The sequence below is a fragment of the Narcine bancroftii genome, chromosome 7 (genome assembly GCF_036971445.1).
Source record: "Narcine bancroftii isolate sNarBan1 chromosome 7, sNarBan1.hap1, whole genome shotgun sequence".
Taxonomy (NCBI): domain Eukaryota; kingdom Metazoa; phylum Chordata; class Chondrichthyes; order Torpediniformes; family Narcinidae; genus Narcine; species Narcine bancroftii.
The window spans coordinates 166,550,728-166,572,017 of record NC_091475.1 but is presented as its reverse complement, the minus strand read 5'-3'; the positions used below and the strand labels follow the sequence as shown (position 1 = coordinate 166,572,017).

Below are 21,290 nucleotides of genomic sequence, written 5' to 3'. Positions count from 1 at the left end.
ACAATCAGCAAACTAAGCTGAAGATGCTGGCACAGAAAAAAATCAGAAGCACGATTGAAGCAAATAATTTTGAATCATTGATTTAACATTTTAGACAAAGATGCAGGGAGACTGTGATTTTTATTAAAATTCAGAGTATAGTTTGGTTCTGGAATAAACAATCCAGGATGGTGAAAACTGAACTTGAGCATCTTCAAAACAAAATAGGAAGGATGCTTGAGGGAATAGTTTGTAAGATTAATGAAAGAAGAGTGAAAGGGACTGAACATGTGTTCTATCTGCAGCTGAAATGTAATTGGTCAATTGATCTAATTCTATGCTGTCACAATTCTATGATGTAAAATTTGATAAGATATTGCTAGAGAATGCTGAATATCTCAGATTTAATGTAGGAGAAACTGTAGACAATGGAAATGCAGTCAAATTGGGAGTTTACAGAAGTACATATCCGGGAGTCTGGGAAACAGTAAGTTGGAAACTGAATGAAAGATCAAGAATAGCAGGGTGGGTGGGTGGGTGGGGTAGAGGAGAAGAATGGTGGAGACAGTGAAAAAGCATCTTTGCTGATGGATCAGATATAGGTCCATCAGAGTGATTAAGTCAAGAAACAATACGAAATATACAACAGAGGCTGAGGTATTACAAAAATTTGATTTTTGTTGTTTCTCTGTTCCGCATTGGACCAGATCATGTAGTCATCATCCTTTGTTCAGGAAATAAAAAAGTTAACTAAAAACATATAAAATATACAATTTCTTTTAAAAATTAAAGCAAAATAATTTAAAGGAACTTACATTTCTCTGCCCACTAAATCTCTGCATTGAGATTGGGAGAGCTAACCAAGATATTCAAGAGCCCAAATCTATCATCACAGTGAATGAATAGAAATGTGGGACTAAATTTCAATAGTGGAATGAATGTAACTATCGATAACAGCCAGCATAACTATTCTTTTTACGTGGTATTGACAGAATGTCAAAAAAGTGTAACACCAAGTATTTTCATGTAAAAAGAATATTTCACAGAAGACAGATACTTAAAATAACCTTAGTAAAGATACTCAACTTACTTCCGGCTTCTGCAAATCATGGTGCTATTTAATATTATAAATAATAGAAAAAAAGAATTAAAAAGACCATTCACAAATGTACTTGTCAAAGAACAGACTTGTATCTGTTGCACTTACTGAAGGTTTATTATGCTTAGGAAATAGTCACAATAGTCTAAGACTTCCATACAACTTCCCATTATTCTTTCTGTTTTATCCTGAGTGTGGAGGACATGCCCAACCTGACCTACCACACAAGTCTTTCTGTCTACATTTCACAAGTCCTACACTACTTTGTCTCTGTTCTCAATCTCTAACTGCTCCCATTCACTCACTGGCCATATTTCTTAGATAGCCTTTTCACAGCTTATCCCAAGTCACCCCAGTTTTACCCTATCAGAGACATTCCCCTGTCCCTGCAGCTTGACAAACTTCTTTTGTCTTCTCAGTCCTGACAGAGAGTGTTCAACGTTAAAAATTAGTTGTTTCCCTTCCCTCAGATGCAGCCTCATCTGCTGAGAATTTCCAGCATTTTCTATTTTTACTTTTCATTTCCTATGACTCTACCAGTTAGAACAATCATATTATAAAGTTCACAAAAAACATTCTTACCTGTTTTTTCAAGGAGTCATTTAATTCCTTTAACGAGTCAAAGGAGGATTTAAGTCTTTTGTTTTCTTTTATCTTTTCCTTTATGGCATTTGTGAGTTGATTGACTTCAACAGCATGTTGCTGTGGAGGCAAATATAGGAGGAGGTTTTTAACTTGCTACACTTTGAAGTAAAATTGAACACATTACAGAAATAACACAATTTTAATTTCCACCAATTTCAGTGGATAGTTGTAGCTGGTATATTCAATAATCATAACCAACTCGCAATACCAATTTTACTATCAAGTGACAAAGAAAAATTCCCATCTATTGAGCTTCATTATTCATGGACTAATTTTCTGAATGCAATCATATTAAGTAATCATACTGTATGATGCTAACCTTTCCAATTCAGGCAGATGAAAAAAATCTCTATTTTCTTCAGTGTTTGCTTAAGATTCAATTTTATGTGCAAATCAGATTAGAACATGGCTAAAAAGTGAAAAATTTGTATTGTTACGAGCCCAGAGGACTCCAAAAACTAGCAGCAACAGAAATTCACCAAGACAATGATTATTTAAATAAAAAAAGTATTTAATTTGCTTCTAACTTAATAATAAGATCAATATTTAACGTTACTATTAACTTAACCCCCTTTTAATTCTAAGTGTACATGTATTTAATGTGTATGTGTTCAGGAAAATTCTTTGTTTCATTATCCAATTATTCACTTTACACTTCTTCAAGTTCATTGGTATTAGGCAATTTTTTACACTGTGCACAGAATTTAACATTTATGATCTTCACCATGCTCTGGGGCTTTAACTCAAATTGTTACTGCTCAGGAAGGTATTCATTGTTCATTGGACACACACAAAATGATCTCCTTCAATCAGTCACTTCAATGTCTTGCCAAAGAAACATTCCCCCTCATGGGTTTTCCAAGAGATAACCTCTTTTTCCAGGTTACCACAGAGAGTTCTCTTTCCCCTATTTCAGGATAAATCACATTAACCAGCCACATCCTCTTGTAATTGACTACAAGAGTTTAGAATAAGCTGAACTCAGAACTCAAAACCTATCTTCAAATGGGTCTTATAGCAGGTCTGCAAACCAACACCAATTCCTGCTTTAAACTCAAACTTTCTCCCTCTCTCTCTCTCCAAAGAGAAAGCATGTTTTTTTTTCTCTGTTTGCAAAACCAAATGACTCCTCTTAAAACAGCAAGCTTTAACCAGACTTGGATTCGTGGCACTGGCAAAAGATTAATCAATTTCTTTGTCTTCTTCTTCTTCTTTGGCCTGGGTTCGCGGACGAAGATTTATGGAGGGGTAATATCCACGTCAGCTGCAGGCTTATTTGTGGCTGACAAGTCCGATGCGGGACAGGCAGACACGATTGCAGCGGTTGCAAGGGAAGATTGGTTGGTTGGGGTTGGGTGTTGGGTTTTTCCTCCTTTGTCGTTTGTCAGTGAGGTGGGCTCTGCGGTCTTCTTCAAAGGAGGTTGCTGCCCGCCGAACTGTGAGGCGCCAAGATGCACGGTTTGAGGCGATATCAGCCCACTGGCGGTGGTCAATGTGGCAGGCACCAAGAGATTTTTTTAGGCAGTCCTTGTACCTCTTCTTTGGTGCACCTCTGTCACGGTCGCCAGTGGAGAGCTCGCCATATAACACGATCTTGGGAAGGCGATGGTCCTCCATTCTGGAGACGTGACCTACCCAGCGCAAGTGGATCTTCAGCAGCGTGGATTCGATGCTGTCGGCCTCTGCCATCTCGAGTACTTCGATGTTAGGGATGAAGTCGCTCCAATGAATGTTGAGGATGGAGCGGAGACCACGCTGGTGGAAGCGTTCTAGGAGCCGTAAGTGATGCCGGTAGAGGACCCATGATTCGGAGCCGAACAGGAGCGTGGGTATGACAACGGCTCTGTATACGCTAATCTTTGTGAGGTTTTTCAGTTGGTTGTTTTTCCAGACTCTTTTGTGTAGTCTTCCAAAGGCGCTATTTGCCTTGGCGAGTCTGTTGTCTATCTCGTTGTCGATCCTTGCATCAGCTCCCCACCATGACTACCAGCCCTCCCACATCTCCATCGGGCACACAAAACTCAAAAACACAAAACTCTTTGTCTGGACATCTCCTTTAAAGACAATAGTCCATTTCAATTCCACAACATCAGTCCAATTAACACTCACTTGTGAAATCTTCATAAGCACTCTTCAAAGTCACTGTAGACAAGGGAGTCTCTGCTAAGGCATGGCTCTTGCATTTCAAATGAGATGTCTTTTGTGAAATGTACCTAAACTAAGATTTAAATTAACCCCCCCCCCCATTTCATAACAGGATCCAAAAGCCTTCAAGTTCTTTCCTCCACCACAACCAGACATCTATCTGGGGTGGGGGGGAGGGGGGGGGGGGGAGAGGAAGTGTTATTGGGAATGTGGAGAGAAATTGGTTATAAGGAAAATCAGTGAATGGGATTGCCAGTGAACCAAAGACACTGCCTTATTTGACTTTTCATGCACTATTTATATTTATTTTTGTCAGGTGGTTTATATGAATGTTTGCACTGTGATGGTACCGCAAAACAAATTTTGTGACTTGTTCATGGCTATAAATTCTGATTCTATAGAATCAGTATGCTGAAAAAAACCGTACTTTTATGTTATACTGAAAGATGGAATTCGATTCCTGATTTACAGCTTGAAGATTATCATGTTCCAGAATGTGGGCTTGAATTAAATCCAAACTCTTAAGGTGTGAGTCTCTTCCCATGAACTGTGCATGAAACAAGTTTAGTCATTGTCAATGCATTATGTGAGCTTGTTAACAAACTAATTTGTTAAAAATTGAGAGTCTAGTGGATTGACCAAAGTTGTTTCATGCACAGCTCATGGAGAAAAACTCACACTTTATCAGTTTGGACACAAGTCAAATTCATACTCTGGAACATAATTTCATTCACAATGCAATCCCATTCATCTCTCATTTTCCTTGTAACCTTTTCTCCCCACATTCCCAACAATTTCCCTCAGATTCTACCTTTCCACTCACAATTAACCTATCAATCCAAACATCTCTAGGTCTGGGAGGAAACTGGAGTACGACAGAGAAAACTGATGGAGCTACAAGAACATGCAAACTTAACACTTTCAGCCCTGGGTGGTCAGTGTATGAAGGTAAATGGTAGAATCTGAAAGAAATTTATGGGAATGGGGAGAATAACATTAAATTAGTGCTTGAAGGTTTGATTCTAGGAATCATTACTCAGAATTCCCACACCCAGCTACAGCAGAAATACTGAATAAGTGTCAGCAAGAATTCCTAATGATAATTTTCTTACCACATATTAGGATTCTAAAGTAAACATACTCATGTGGTTGAGATCAACAAAATTATAAATCAATTTGGAAGCAAATTTGGGAGCAACTCCTCAATGCAAAAATATGCTGAAATATTGGGGAACATGTCTTCACTTGCTAAATTAATATTTACATTCAACTATGTATTGTACTCCAGATTTCTGACAATTATGAAAGCCATTAATATCCCTTTAAAAGTTATACATTTAAGATCCCTTTTATTTATTTAGAATAGCATGTAAATACTTCAATGTAGTTGATCATACCTCCTTCATACTTTTAAACTTGGCATGGACCTCTTCTTCCACCACTCTTAACTTTGTTATTGCATCTTGATGTTTGATGAGTAAAGCTTCTCTGTTGGCTAGGTGTTGTTCACGTGATTGGACCTGAAATTTGTACTCCTGTAGCGCTACACTTTCTTTCTGCATGATATGAAATTCAGAATATTTACCTATAAACTATGAATCATTACATTGTTGAACCCAAATCAAAATATCAGTTTATTTCAAGTGCTGAGGACTATCAAATAATGAAACATCTAAACAAAATCAGAAAAATAGAAATACCCAAAAGTTGACCCTTTTAACATAAGGTTCATAGTTGTTCCCAACAGAAGCAGTTAGTGTTGAATAAATGGTTTCCCAGTGGCTCATTTCTGCCAGGTTTTGGAGCTGATTTTTAACATAAATTTCATCTTCTTAGGAGAGTCTTACTTTTGATTTATGGAATTCATAGATATCTTGAGAGTTCAATACTAAATGTGAATCTGCCATTTGAATGTGTTTCCTAACATTTTCCCAAAAGTCCACATCAAAATCTATTATATTTGCTGATTCTGGAATACCACTACTGAAAATAGTTTCTACTCTCCCATCAATTTCTTGCAAAATCCGATAAAATGTCTATCAAATCACCTTTTAACTTGCTGCAACAAAGAGGAGTATAGGTCTCGTTTGTGCAATCTCTTCACAACTTAAGCCCTAGAACAATTTTGTTGAAACTTTGCTGCATTCATTGTCAGGTCTATAGATTCTTTCCTAAACATACTCTGAGTACAATTTGGATAAAGTTCCACAAGCCTTTGATTAAAACAAATTCTGATAACCATCTTTAAAAAAAGTAACGAATACCAAAATACACATTCCCCCCCCCCCCCCCCCATGCCTATGATCCTGCCTCAACTTCCAACAACCCTCTCAATATTGGATCCCACCACCAATCTTTACTACCTCCCCTACACACCCCCCCCCCTCCCCCTGCCAATACTCCTCCTTCCTCAAGGCTCTCAGCTTCTTCCTGGCATTTTCATCCCCCATAAGGAAGGTCTCAAGACTCTCCACTTCTTCCTGAATAGCAGAGACATCTATTCCTCTCCACAATCACACTCCTCCATCTGGCAGAACAGATACTCACCCTATTAGCTCCTTCCATTTTCTCCAAATCAAGGTGTAACTATAGGTACTCATATGGGCCCCAGCTATGCCTTTATATTGGCTACATGGAACAATCCATGTTGCAAACCTACATAGGCAATGTCTCCAACTCCTTCTCCGCTACATTAATGACCATATTAATATTCTGCACCCATAATGAGCTTGTCAATTATATCAACTTCGTCTTCAACTTCCGCCCTGTCCTCAAATTTACTTTTCTCGTTTCCGATACATCTCTCAATCTCTGTCTCTATCTCACTGACCCCTGCTCATTATCTCCTTAAAGAACTCCAGTAAATTTGACAAACAGGGACTGCCTTTGCTAAATCCATGATGCGCCTGCCTGATGGATTCATTTTGCTCCAGATACTTCACTATTTCTTCTTTAAATCTTCAAGCATTTTCCCAACTACAGATATCAAACTGGCCAATAGTTCCCTGCCTTTTGCCTACATCATTTTTTTGAATAGTGGCATGACATTCGCCATCTTTCAATCCACTGAGACCTGCCCAGTCCAGATGAATTTTAGTAAATTATCAACAAAGGCTTGACGATAACTTCTGCCATTTCTTTCTGTACCCTGGGATGCATTTCATTAGGGTGCATCCTGAGGAACAGGGGTCTTATCTATCTTTAGACCCCAAGATTTTCTGAGTCCTACTTCTTTAGTGATAGTTATTGCATACAGGTCCTCAGTTACCATCACATCCATAACACCTTTGTCATATTCAACATGTCCTCCACAGTGAAGACTAACACAAAATAGTCATTCCCCCATTTCATCTTCCAAGGGACCAACCTTCACTTTACCCATCCTCTTTCGTTTCATACAATTATACAAACTTTTACTGTCCTTTTTTATATTTTGTGCTAATCCTTTCTTATAGTCTTCCTCACTTTTTATTGCTCACTTTGTGGTTCCTTGCCGCTTTTTTAAATTTTTGCAAACTTCTAGTTTCCCCATTGCTCTTGGTGACTTTGTATGCATGAATTTTAGTTACTACCTTACTTTATTTCCTTAGTTATCCAGGCAGGTTGTCTCCATCCTTACTTTTGTTGAGCACATTTAAAAATCTTCCACTGAACCTCAACTGTCCCTCCATATAGCCTGTGCTCCCAATCTACCCTGGCCATCTCCTCCCTCATCCCCTTGTAGTTTCCCTCGTTTAGACATAATACACTTGTTTTCAGATGAACTATTTGTATGAGAAATTCAATCACACTCTGATGACTCTTTCCAAGAAGGCTGAGTACAGGGTTAATGGTCAGTTACTTAACAGTGTGGAGGAACAGAGGGACATTGGGGTCCAAACTCATGCATCTCTCAAGGTTACCACACAAATTGATAGGATAGTTAAGAAGGCCTAGTGCTCACTCTGGCAGCACATGTACTAAAATTGGAATGAAACAGAGAAGATTAGCATGGCCCCTGCGCAAGGATGAAATGCAAATTTGTGAAGCATTCTGCATTTTATAACATGAAATACTAAGAAGGCCTATGGGATGCTGGGCTTCATTAGTAGGGGGATTGAGTTCAAAAGTCGAGAGATCATGTTGCAACTCTACAATCTCTGGTGAGACCACACATAATATTATGTTCAGTTCCAGTCACCTCATTATAGTAAGGATGTGGAAGCTGTGGTGAGGATGGAAAGGATATTTATCAGGATATTGCCTGGATTGGAAAATAAATCTGATGAGGCAAGATTAGCAGAGCGAGGGCTTTTCTCTCTGGAGTGAAGAAGAATGAAAGGTGACTTGATAGAAGTCTACAAGATTCTGAGAGGCATTGATAAGGTAGACAGCCAGCGCCTTTCTCCCAAGGTGGGCGAAGCAAATACCAGAGGACACCTGTACAAGTGATGAGAGGAAAGTTCAGGGGGAGACATTCAGGGATAAGTTTTTTTTCCTCCACACAGACAGTTGTGGGTGCCTGGAATGCTTTGTCAGGGGTGGTGCTGGAGGCTGAAACATTAGGGCCATTTAAGAAGCTCTTAGATAGGCACATAGATGAAAATTGCAGAGGGTTATGAGGTAAGAAGGGTTGAGAACTTTTTTTGTAGGAATATGTAGGTTGGCTCAACATCAAGGGCTGTAATGTTCTAGGTTCTATTATTCATTCTATTTTAATATCATATGTTTCAAATAATAGCTGGTACTTTGCAAACACAAGATTCAAAGAAAAGATAGAGGCCATTTGGTAGCATGAACCTGGATTTAATAATGTTTTGAAAGACTTGTTCACTCCACATTGTAAGTTTTAGAACTTTCTACTCCAGAAGGTTGTTCATGTTCAGTGATTGAGCACACTTGTGGATAAAATCAAATTTTGAATGAAAGGATATGGAAATTCAGCAAGAAAGTGGAGTGTCAGCAACATTCTTATTGAATTCTTAATTGAATCAACATTCTTAACCGAATACTTTTATTTCTCATGTTCTTAGTAAAAAAAACACAAATTTTGAACAATGTTGTTTGAAAAATTTTGATTTTCCCCTAATTTTGTATGTCAGGTTGTTTCCTCAAGCACAATTACAGGTACTACAATGCATAATGAAATGCAAGTTAATTAAAAATAATGATAGCAATGTACGTTGCTTCATTACATTTAAAAATTCAATCGGTAGACAGTAATATTCACTTATTTTACAGTTTTGGTACATTCACTGTGGGCCAATGAAACTAAACCTAAGGAAGCACAGTTTCAGTGAGTTCATCAAGATTTTAAAAACAATAAATTAAAAGCAAAAAGTTGAAAAAAAAACATCTTTCTTTCAAGGTTGTGCTTAATCAGAAAATATTTGGAGTTAGACATTTATTGCAGTTATGACCACTAAATTGATTTAGATATTGCAACCCTACCTGCAAGTCTTGCCATATGGTTGTTAACTCATTTTGAATTTGAAATATTTCAAATGGTAAAAGACAGGAGTTATCCTGAGATTCTGAAAAACTTCCATTCTTAAATTCTGTAACACTGGCATTGAGACTAATTGCAGCTGATGCAAAATCAGTAGAAGCTAAACCAGAAGGCAAAGTAAGATCTAAAGATAAAAACAAGGTTAAAAACATCTGGTTAGAAGGAAAATTGTTTTTCACATTGTTATAATGAAAAAATAAACAAGTTTATTTAAAAATGGCTGCTATTTCATTTTCATACCAATCTAATTTTGCTCTTGGCATGCACAATCTCATTAATCATCTTCCGTTTTTTTTAGAAAGAAAGTTCTTGCTGATGGTCAACGTAGTTTATGAACTTAAAAGTAAATCATAAAATACTGTAGACACCATGTTGAAGTAAAAAACACACAATGCTGGAGAAGCTCAGTGGGTCAAACAGTGTCCTTTATGTCACAAAGGTAAAGATACATAACTGACATTTTGGGCTTCATCAAAGTATGAGAAAATGCCTGCAAGTATCCAAACAAAAGAATGGGAAAGTCAGATGCTTGCTGGCATTTTCTCATACTTTGATGAAGGGCTCAAGCCTGAAAAATCAGTTATGTATCTTTATCTTTACTACATAAAGGACAGTGTTTGACCTGCTGGACTTCTCCAGCATTGTGTGTTTTTTTAGTTTATGAATTTACAAGAAAACTTTTGCTCCCTTCTATGCCTCAACTCAACATTAATGAAAGAAGCAATGTCGTCTGCTATCTCCAAGGACAACACACTTCTTAGAAGATTATCTCCTACAGTTATCCACCAATGCACATATCCACCAAGCCTTATTGCCTTATTTTGGAATTCCCTATGTTACAAGATCAAACCAGCAACCACAAAGAAGGCATATCACACAGGGGTAAAGATGAACAATTACTTTAACAAAAATTCACCTTCAAACTTTAATTCAAAATCCCCCCTTTTATAACAATGCCCACTGGTTACTATGCAAATTTCTATAACAGTGTAAAACAAATAAATTCCCCAGCCTAAATATAACATATGTAATTAAAGTCTCAGTTATATTTCCAACCAGCCAACAGAAAAACTTAGACACAAAACAATCATAAAACACACAAGACTCACAAAACTTCGATCTCAACCGAAGCAAAGATCATAAAGAAAATTCAGTTTGTTTGGTAAACTGAAGCCAAAAAATCTTGAGAGAGCACAAAATTCAAAGTTGTCTTCTTGTGTTGCTTGCAGAGAGAGGAACAATGGCTTGGTCCAGATCCTTCTGGCTGCCTTCGGAATGTTCATCCCCTTTAAAATGCCTAACATTCTATACTGCTTCCCAGACAATAACTCTGCTTGGGCCTCCTTCTACTTCACAGCCAAACCCAGTGGTGGTTTGTCTTCCAAGTCCAGAAATTTCTAGATCATCTTCTGCACATGCCCAGTCCGTCTCCCACTCTCTGCAGTCCACCTTCACCTTGGCTCTTAAAGGCAAACTGTCACTTTCCAACACAAAACCACACAACACATAGCCCAATACACAACACAGAACTCTGTAACACCTATCTAATAGCACAAGAGTATAGGTGATAAAATTAAGAAGCCATTTACTGCAAGCAAACAAAGATGGATGACAAATTCCACAAAAAAAGTAAAAGTATAGTATACAATGACACATATGAAAATAAATGTAAAGTTGTTCAGTAATATAAATGGTAACTTTTGAAGCTGTATGGTTCCCAAGTTTTCTGCTCTACATTTAATTTGCTGTGAAGTTTTTTAGGATACCTACTGTTCTAATACAAATCCATTTCATTTTCACTAGATCTGGAATTTAAGACAAAATGTTGTGCATTCTATCTCTAAAAGAAATAGCAAGTCTTGGAGTAAAAACATCCAATACACTGACAAGACAATATATTCTAAATTTAATGTGATACACAGAAGTACTGGAAAAACTCAGCAGGTCTTGCAACAACTACAGAAAGCCAAGGCCTGAGCCCTTCTTTAAGGTATGAACAAAAAGTAGGCAGGCACCTGAATAAAAAGATGGGGGGAGGAGAGGAGTAAATAAGGGGAAGGGAAGAGCACATGTTAACAGGCGAGAGAGATCATAGGTGAATATGGGTGGGAGGGCAGAAGAAAAAAAAAGTTGAGAAATTATAGGTGGAGGGGAGGTAGCTCTATAAAAGGAAGGGGGCTACCTTTCTCCCTATCACCTTAGTTTTTTTTTCTTCTGTCCTCCCACCCACAACCACCTATAGCCTTTGCCTATGCTCCTCCTCCCTGCCCCTTCTTCCCTCCTTCCCCCACCTTTTTATTAAGATGACTGCTTTGGCTCACACCTTGATGAAGAAGCTCAGGCCCGAAACATTGGTTACCCTTTGGTTCCTATAGATGCTGTGTGACCTGCTAAGTTTCTCCAACTCTTTTGTGTATTGTACAGCATCTGCAGATTTTCCTGCTTAACTATATTCTAAATTTAGTTTGGATTTAATGTGCTCAAAAAGCCAACTGCAAAAAAAAAAGGGAACTTCCAATTTGGCTGAAATCTAAGTTTGAAGAATGAAGGATTAGCAAATGAAATATCTGCAGACTTCCTGAAGTGTGCTGGAAAGGCAAGACTGTCACAAGAGAACACAAGGATAGGGACTCCCAGGAAAACACCATTCTTGTGCCCATGCAATGCTCCAGATTAACATGCAACAAATTTATTATCCTGTGCACTCCAAGGGTGATTCATGCCTGGAAGTACCTGACAAAATTGTTTTATTGATACCTACAAAATGGAAATAGCCATTTTCTCATTTTATTCCAGGAAAAAAAAGAATATTTTCATTGTCCAAGAATGAAAGAAGTTTGGAGCAGAATTTCCATTGTAAAACATGATTGAAATACTTGTTTCTTTTGGAAGTTTTGGCAAAACTGTACACAACACATTCATGTTGGGTGAATGAACCAGATTCAGACTCCATAATAAGTCATTGGCAATCAGTAGAAAACTTGACAAGATAAAGACCAAGCACACCACATAAACCTTCAACTACAAGAGAAAAAACATTTGCAACAATAATTTGTTTCTCTGCTATTTCCCTCTAAGCAGAGAGAGAAAAAAACATGCTGTCTCCAACTTATTAAATTAAGTAATATCAAAACACAAAATATTACTACAGAAGCTCAACCCTAATTAATACTTACCAGTTTCAGAGTAAAACTGTTCAATATCTTGCTTCTTGTGTGCTGTGAATTCTTCCTCACTCAAATGTTTCTCTAATTCTTCGTTTGAGTCATGAGGATAGTCATTATCAACACTGTTAATTTAATGAAATTTTAAATAATCAAATTGCTTTAGTCAAGTTAAAATTTGTAGAAAACATTTTCTTCACATAGAGAATCAGATGTGTGCTTACTGAGATAATCAACAAAATTAATAAAGGTTGTTTTGTCCACAAGATAAAATTAAAGTTCAAAAGTACTTCAATGGCCGTGAAGTAATTTAGAACAGATTGAAGATGAAAAAAAAAATTTTTTTACACACCTTTCTTTGAGTCATGAACAAAACATTAACATCACATTCTTGAAGGAGCTATTATATGTATTTGTACCTCGAATTACATTACACTTTATACATACATTTGGACAATAAATAATCTATTAATATAACTGTAAACACTGATTTATTTAATGAGGTCAAGAAAAATTGTTGTAGGAATGAATGCGTGATGTCATCATGCAAGTTATGCGGGTGACAGGATTATGTAAATAATGCAGCAACGGCGATTTTGTTTTGCGTGTGCATGATTTTGCTGAGAATAAAGAATGCCAATTGCTCAACAAAATAGTGTCTAAATTAATGTGGATATGACAGACTGGCAAAGAAGATTTTTTTTTAAATCTGAAATCCGGACGATGGAAGGTAAAAAGAAATCAGAAATGAAAGAATTTCGTCAGAATCAAAAAAGGAGGAAAGCAAGTATTCAGCAGTAAGAGAAAATGGCGGAAGGGCATTTTGGAGAATCCAAGGAGACCGAAGACCGGCTTGATTAAGTGGATAGATTTGATATGTACTGCGAGGCCTATGATATGATTAATACTGAGATCCATAAGAAAAAACAGATATTGTTTAAGTGAAGTGGGAAGTAGAACATATAGTCTGATCAAAACTTTAATGGAACCTCAAAAAACAAATTCTATATCTTATAAAGAATTGTGTGACCTGGTTGGAGAACATGTGTCACCAAAACCATCAGTAATTGCCTAAAGATTTAAACTTTATACCAAAAACAAAAATCTTGGAAAAGTTAGCCAATATCTGGCTGAACTGTGTAAGCTATCCGAAACTTGTAATTGTGTTACCTTTTTAGACAAAGCATTGAGAGACATATTTGTCATTGTGTTAGTGAATGGTCAGGCCCAACAAAGATTGTTTAAGTACAAAGGAATCAAGTCCGCCTATGACATATCATTAGGTTTCGAAATGGCCCGACGTAATACCAAGATTATACAGGGGGAAAATGGACAAGAAAATGGACTGACGAGAATGTTTCCAGTGTGGAAAGAACAACCTTAGCCCTAATTACTATTTTTTCAAAAATGCTAAATGTTTCTTATGTGATAAGGTGGGGCACACCAAGGCAATATGCCCAAGATGGAACATAAAGAAACAGAAAGAGGGCAACAGTAGGATGAAAACCCCACCAATGAGGTATAAGAAATGATCTTCCAAGGTTAAACGTTTTAGGGGAGATGAAGAAAGTGAGTCAGAGTACCAAAAAAGAAGGAACAGTGTCAGTACATTATATTCTCATCTTAAGTAATAGCATGTCGGAAATTCTTGTTCAAATAAAAATCAATAATAATAATGAGTCCACTTGGAACTCGACACAAGGGCTGCTGTATCCTTAATGTCAAAAAAATCTGAAAACTACTGCCAAAGCTTGACATAAAATGGAATGACATTGTTTTAAAGACAATTGCCGGAGAGAGAAAAAATCAAAGTGCTAGGAAAATGTAAACAATGAATATAAAGGAAGTACTAAGAAAGGACTGTATCTCTATATTGCAGGGACGAAAGGACGATTATTATTGAAAAGAGATCGGTTGACACACATTCCACTAGATTGGAAGGAAATTTGGGCCGTGAAGAAGGTACAAAGAGTGGAAACGAGAAATCAGTTACAAGTGCTCTTGAAATACCAATCCATGTTTGGAAAAAGCCAGGGAAAAATTAAGGGAGTCCAAGTCCAAATACAAGTAAAACCTAAAGCAAAAACTAAGTCTTTTAAACCAAGACCAGTACCTTTTGTGATAAAATGGGGAATTGAGACTGAACTGAATAGACTAGAAGTGGAAGGAATAATCAAAAAACTTCAATATACTGACTGGCTGCTCCTATTGTACCAGTCAAAAAACCAAATGGTGAAATAAGAATTTGTGGCAATTACAAGGCTACAATAAACCAAGGCCTACAAGTGCCTGGACATCCAATTTCAAGAGCGGAAAAACTATTTCTAGCCCTGAATGGGGGAAAAAGTTCACTAGATCCAAAATTTTAAAAAAACACTTGGCTATCAAAACCCACCTAGGGTAGTGTTATGAGCCAAGAGGACCCCAAAACCCAGCAGCAATAGAAATTCACCAAAACAAATGGTTAATTAAACAAAAGTTTTTAATTTTCTTTAAACATGAAAACAGGATCAAACTTTAAATTATTACTATTAACTTAACCTTACTTCATCCCCTTCTAATTTTCAGCGCATGTGTATATGTTCAATCTCACTTCTCACTCCTCCAAATTCACTGGTATTAGGCAATTCTTATACTGTGCACAGAATTTTAACATTTCTGAATTTTCACCAGGCTCTGGTGCTTAAAGTTAAATGGTTACCACTCAGGAAGGTTCGTCGGTTTCAGAGAGAGATATTTGTTGCTCGTTGGACACACATAAACTGATTTCCTCTGATCAGTCACTTCAGTGTCTTGCCAAAGAAACTTGCCTCATCATGGGTTTTCCAAATGATAACCTCTTCTTCCAGATCACCACAGAGTTCTTCTTGTTTCTTGTATTTCAGGAGAAACAGTCTAGCCAGCCATTTCCTCTTGTAAGGACTACAAGCGTTTTTCAACAGGCTGAACTCAGAACTCACAACCTGGCTTCAAAATGGAGTTTTTCAACAAGTCAGCTTGCCATGTTGCACTCTTCAAAACCTACTGCAGAACTGACTTCTCTCTTTCTAAAAGAGAAACCCTGCTTGGATTTTTTCCCCTCTCTGCTTGTAAAAACAAGAACACCCCTCCGAGGCTCCAAAACCCAATCCTCGAAAGATCTTATCACCACTTTAAGCCTGGACTGTTTCATTTGTACCTGCTTTCGAAATTCTTTCCAAAGCAGTTTTGTCTTTGCAAAAAATCACTGGTGCCTGAATGTCTAGCTTCACCCAAAGCTCTTGCATTTTAAATGAGACATCATACTTTGTTACTCTGTTTGTGAAGTGACCTACACTGAACCCCCACAACCTCTCTTTTAAAGACATATTAATATATAATATAACCTGTAATAATAGTTTACATATACGAGAATACCATATGGGATATCATCAGCAACAGGGATATTTCAATCAGTGATGAATGTTATTATAAGGAATACATTTTGGATGCCACTGAGATGACATTATCATAATGGGTCAGGATGATGCAGAACACCTAGCTACACTGGAAAAAGTCTTGCCAAGATAGAACAGGCTAAAGTTTGACTGTATCAAGACAAGTGTGTCTTTATGGCACCCTCAGTAACATATTTAGGGTTCACAATTGACCACAAAAGGATCAGAATGGATACAGTGGGCACTAAAGACATTCACAGATCTCATATATTCCTAATAGGTCTACCCTTTGCAGCCCGCTAAATCAATAATTTAAAAAAAATCATATATGGTACTTGAATGATGAAACAGTTAAGGTTTTTAATCAGTACAGACTTTTACAAGGGTAATGAAGGCCAAAAAGTCAAATGGAGCATCTTGGAACCATAATATTACAGATTTTCTGCTGTCATATAGAACAACCTGCACTTCACCTCAAAACACACGCCAGCAGAATTGATGTTTGGACGCAATTTAAGAACACAATTTCATGCAGTACACCCAAATATGAGAGTCCTCATCCAACAATCAATATCACCAAACAAATCAACCAGATCTCTAGAGATTGGGGAATCAGTACTTGTAAGAGACTACATACAAAATAAAGAGACTTGGGTAAGAAGCGTGCTCCTAAAAATCTAACCCCATGGCCAGAGACAACATATGGAAAAGACACATCGACCAGCTAAGAGAAATCAAAGGCTACAGTTTCAATTCTACCTTGGAAGAGCCAGATTTTGTGGCCCCTTGAAAAGCTCCGGTACCAGTTACAGAAATACCAGCGAAGAAGTCTGTGCCAGGGCAAGAAACTGGCCAAGCATCCAAGAGGCAAGCCATTGTGCCAAGGAACAAGGAGAATTTAGCTGCTCTGGAAAGGTTGAAAACTCGTACCCCTGTTCGGTGTTCTCCACTCCCAAGGAGATCCCAGGGAGACAGACACTGCCCCCCCCCCCCCCCCCCCACCCAAGCACATCTTAAGGATTATGTGCAGTGACAAAGACATAAGAAGAGGTGTAAGATAATTAGTAATAATAACAGTTTTGATTAACAGAAATATATATACTTTAACATGAAATTTAGTTAACTTATTATTTACATACTAGTATTTTGAGGACTGGAAGAGTGTTGTGGGAATGCATGACATCATCTCTCAGGTTATGTAGCTGACATGATTATGTTGCACCATTTTATTGAGAATCAAGTATGCTAACTGCTCAACAAAGAAGTGTCTAAATTAATGTGGATATGACAAAAATATATTTCATTCAAAAGATAGCTAATGATACTAAGTGAAGATGCTACACTAAATCTACTTCAACAGGATTTAAATTAAACAAAGAAATTCACAAAATATTAACATTTTTGAAGTTGTTTAGTTTTATAAAGAGACAAATATCTAAGTAAAACAAGTCTCAAATATGATCCATGGTTCAGCTTTAGATATATTGTGACTCATGAATATTATGAATCGCCAAACTTCTGGCGATTCCAGCTGTATTTCTATCAAGTTTGTGACAAGAGTGACATTTTCTTGAGTTTTCCTAACAATATTCTACACAGTAAAAACATAACGAAATTTTGGAGGAACTCAGCCGGTCTTTCAGCATCCATAGGTGACAAAGATATATTGTTGACATTTTGGGCCTTCTTGAAGGAATAAGCAGAATGAGCAAGAAACAGGACATCTCAGAATATTGACAATGCTGGCTGGGAGAGGAATCCAGACCGACAAAGGGTATTAACTGGATAAAGGGAGAGGTGAAAATTGATTATGTCTGTGCGAAAAGAGACAGGGAAAAGCAAGAAACAGAGCTGGAGGAAGGCAATGGGGAGGGAAGTTTACAAAAACAAGGGGTCAATATTAATGGTTGGAGAGTGCCCAGTCATAAGATAAGGTGCTGTTTCTCCAATTTGCGGGTGGTCTCAGTTTGGCAGTGCATAAGATCATGAACAGAATGTCAGCAAGGGAATGGGATGGGGAATTTAAATGGGTGACCACCTCTACCCTTTTCATATCTAATTAACACCCTTTGTTGGTCTGGATTTCTCCCCCAGCCAGCATTATCCGTATTCTGAGATGTCCTGTTTCTTGCTCATTATTCTTATTCCTTGAAGAAGGGCTCAGGCCCAAAACATCAGCAATATATCTTTGTCTCCTTTAGACTCCTATCACTCCACCTGGCCTACCTGGAAAACGGCATCTCATATGCCAGGCTGCTGTTCATTGACTTCAGTTTGGCGCTTGATACGATCATTTCTCAGAAGCTGGTGGAAAAGCTGTCCTCGCTGGGACTCACGCTGTAATTGGACCCTGGACTTCCAAACAGAAAGACCACAGTGTGTCCAGATTGGTAGCAGAATATCGTCATGCTGAGCATTGGCACACCTCAGGGGTGTGTGCTCAGACCGTTCCTGTTCACATTATTATCTATAACTGCCGGATCCAGCTCCAACTGTGCCATCAGATGACACAACAGTAATTGGCCTCATCAGCAACTACAATGAGTCATACAACAGAGAAGAGGTGGAGAATCTCGTGGAATGGTGCGAGAATAACAACCTGAGTTTCAACGTGGGCAAGACAAAGGAAATGATCATGGACTTCAGGAGGACCAGGAATTACCACCCTCCACTATACATTAACAAATCTGTAGTAGGGAGAGTGGAGAGCATTTTAACCAGTGACCTATTGTGGACACGCAATATCTCCCGTTATGTCTCAAACCAGCAAGAGAAGACGAAATTCAAAAGGGCTACATTTTAACTCTATATTTATTAAAGTCTATTAACAATATAATGTTTTAACATAGTTAACTCCACTATAAATATCTATAGCAAATATACAGATATATATTTATAAACAGTATGTATGTGAAAAACCCAGACTATTACAGTCTGTGCCCAATATTCAAAAAAGGAAAAATCCCCAAAAACCCCAGGTCAGTCAGTCAAGTAAGTCAGTCCAAATAAAACAGTCCACTGAATTCAATCTCAAAGTTCAATGTCCAAGTTCAGTTTTTTAACTGATGTCAAAGGATTTCGTATTGTATGTTGGAGAGAGAAATGACTGACGTTGTGTTGCAGTAAACTTCCAAGTCCTCCCTTATCAGGCATGTTCATTTCACACAGCTCTCCAGCTGCCCTGACAGTCCAACTGCCATTCTGCCGCTCCAACTGCTGCTCTCTGCTTTACAGCTGGATTCTCCCATTTTTCTTAAAAGTTCCAAGCAATTGGTGAGTCAGCACTCAGCTGTACCACAAGTTGCACTGAGTCCTTAGCAGAAATCCATCCTTTATAATGACAGTCCACAGTTCAAAAGGTCAGTCCATGGTCCATAACACTCCTCACTTGTCAGGAAGGTGCAACAGGGACTGCACTTCCAGAGAAGACTGAAACAAGGATGGCTTCTGGCCACCATTATGTCAACCTTCTGTAGGAGCTCTATCAAGAGCGTCCTGGACAGCTGCATCACAGAGTGATATATTTGCTGCAGTGAAATGGATTGGAGGTTAATCCACAGGACCATAAGAGTGGCAAGAAAGGATCACTGAGTCTCCCTCCACCCCCACCCCCACCCCCCAAAAAAAATCAATGTGATCTACTAGGATTGTTGTCTGAAGAGGGCTGCTCCCGTGGAGGAGAATCGGAATCACCACCGTCAGGCTGAGGAACAGCTTCTTCCCATGGACAGTTAGAATGCTGAATGTCCAAAGGAACTGCTCACACTAACCATCCGAAGCTCTCATTTGTACTAAACAACATTTATTTATTTTTATAGATATAATACATAATCTTTGTCTGTATGTGTGTTATGCCTGGTTGTGCATCTTGTAAGGTAAAACATCATGAGATGGGAATGTGTAGGGAGTTACCCTGTACAAGGCTGTAACAAGAAGGGGAGGTGTCCTTGTACTCCTGTTAGGTAAAACATCATGAGATGGGAATGTACGGGGCAGTAACAAGATGTGAATGCATCCTTGTACTTACAAGATAAGAGAGACATTGATGGATTGAGAGGCAGGAAGCTAGCAGGGAAAGGATAGCAACAGTTTTAGTCATTGGACAAGTAATGATATGATGATGTTCTAAGCACATATCCAAGGGTATAAAAAATCACCATTTTGCTGATAACGGCAGAATGCATTCTCCGGCTAACATCGTTAGTCGCAAGTGTTACAATCCGGTAATAAAGAACAAAGAACCCTGATTTCGACTCAGTCTGGTGTTTGTCTCACTCATTCATGAACAAAGCAGACCTAACAATCTGCATGTTTTTGCACTGAGGACCGAAGAATGCTGTTTCGTCAGGTTGTACTTGTTTTTGAGAACAACTGAGTCCAGCACTTTGGTATTTTTACTACAATCACAGCATCTGCAAACTTTTGTGTTTCACTCACTAGGCTGAGCAGACTCTACTTGCTATTGTCCATATTATGTAAGAATTATTAACATTTATTTTAAAAATTATTAAATCTAGCAATTTTGTTTACTAACAAAATTTAAAGAAGAAGAGAACGTCAGGCCAGATGTAGGTGATGACTCAGGATGTTGATAATAAGCTATCTTCATGAATCACTACAGTCCTTCTGGTGTTGACATATCCCCAGTATTGTTGGGGGAGAGTTCCAAGTTACAAATCCAGCAACAATGAAGGAAGAGTGATAGGTTTCCAAATAAGGATGCCATGCAACTTGAGAATGTGGGATGGTGGTGGTGTTTGTGGTGGGAACCTGAAATCAGTGAACTAGGAATTGCTATTGGAGTAGTTATAGTACATTTTGTAGTGATAACACAATGCAACTATTGGGCACTGTTGTGGAGTGATTTAATGCCACCACAAAGTGAGCTACTTTGTCCTGTATTGTCTGGATCTGGGGAAGAGCATTTTATCCTGCTCATGAGTTATCTCTTGTAATCCACAACATACAGGATGCCAGCTACTCCATCAGTGTGTCTGGTCCAGTTAAGTCTGATCAAAAGTAAACCCTGGATGTCATACAAAGCAATGGTTAGAAACATTGACTGTCAATAGTAAGACATTAGAGTCTCTCTTATTATAATTCTGGCCCATTATGCAGCACTCGTGCGGTGTGAATATTACTTGACACCTGTCATCCCAGAAATAAATGCTCGCAATGTCTTGCTGGCATGGACTACTTCATTTTCTGAGAAATAGTAAATCTTATTGATTAATTTAGAAACATCCTCAATTCTTATCTTATGATACAGAGGTAACTGAAGAAATAACTAAAGAAGAGTCAGCATAGGAAACTCTCAAGAGGAACTTCTAGATTGATATTCTGGTATGAGAATG

General features: G+C 38.0%; 1 protein-coding gene and 1 non-coding gene across 8 annotated transcripts in view; one reads left to right on the top strand and one right to left on the bottom strand.

Moving 5' to 3' along the window:
• Nucleotides 1-21,290, bottom strand: part of LOC138739338 (coiled-coil domain-containing protein 138-like) — a 274,654-nt gene that overhangs the window by 248,018 nt on the left and 5,346 nt on the right. For all 7 annotated transcript variants that reach the window (XR_011342184.1, XR_011342183.1, XM_069891162.1 and 4 more), the window contains exons 4-7: nt 12,533-12,645; nt 9,299-9,480; nt 5,266-5,424; nt 1,661-1,780 (exon numbers count right to left, since the gene is read on the bottom strand). Coding sequence is in view for 5 of the 7 variants with exons in the window: in XM_069891162.1 (XP_069747263.1) it covers nt 1,661-1,780; nt 5,266-5,424; nt 9,299-9,480; nt 12,533-12,645 (574 nt within the window). In the remaining 2 variants the exon portion in view is untranslated. The remainder of the gene's footprint in view (nt 1-1,660; nt 1,781-5,265; nt 5,425-9,298; nt 9,481-12,532; nt 12,646-21,290) is intronic.
• On the top strand, nt 7,804-7,910 carry LOC138740200 (U6 spliceosomal RNA). Its single transcript, XR_011342739.1, has one exon. It is a non-coding gene; the product is annotated as a U6 spliceosomal RNA (small nuclear RNA).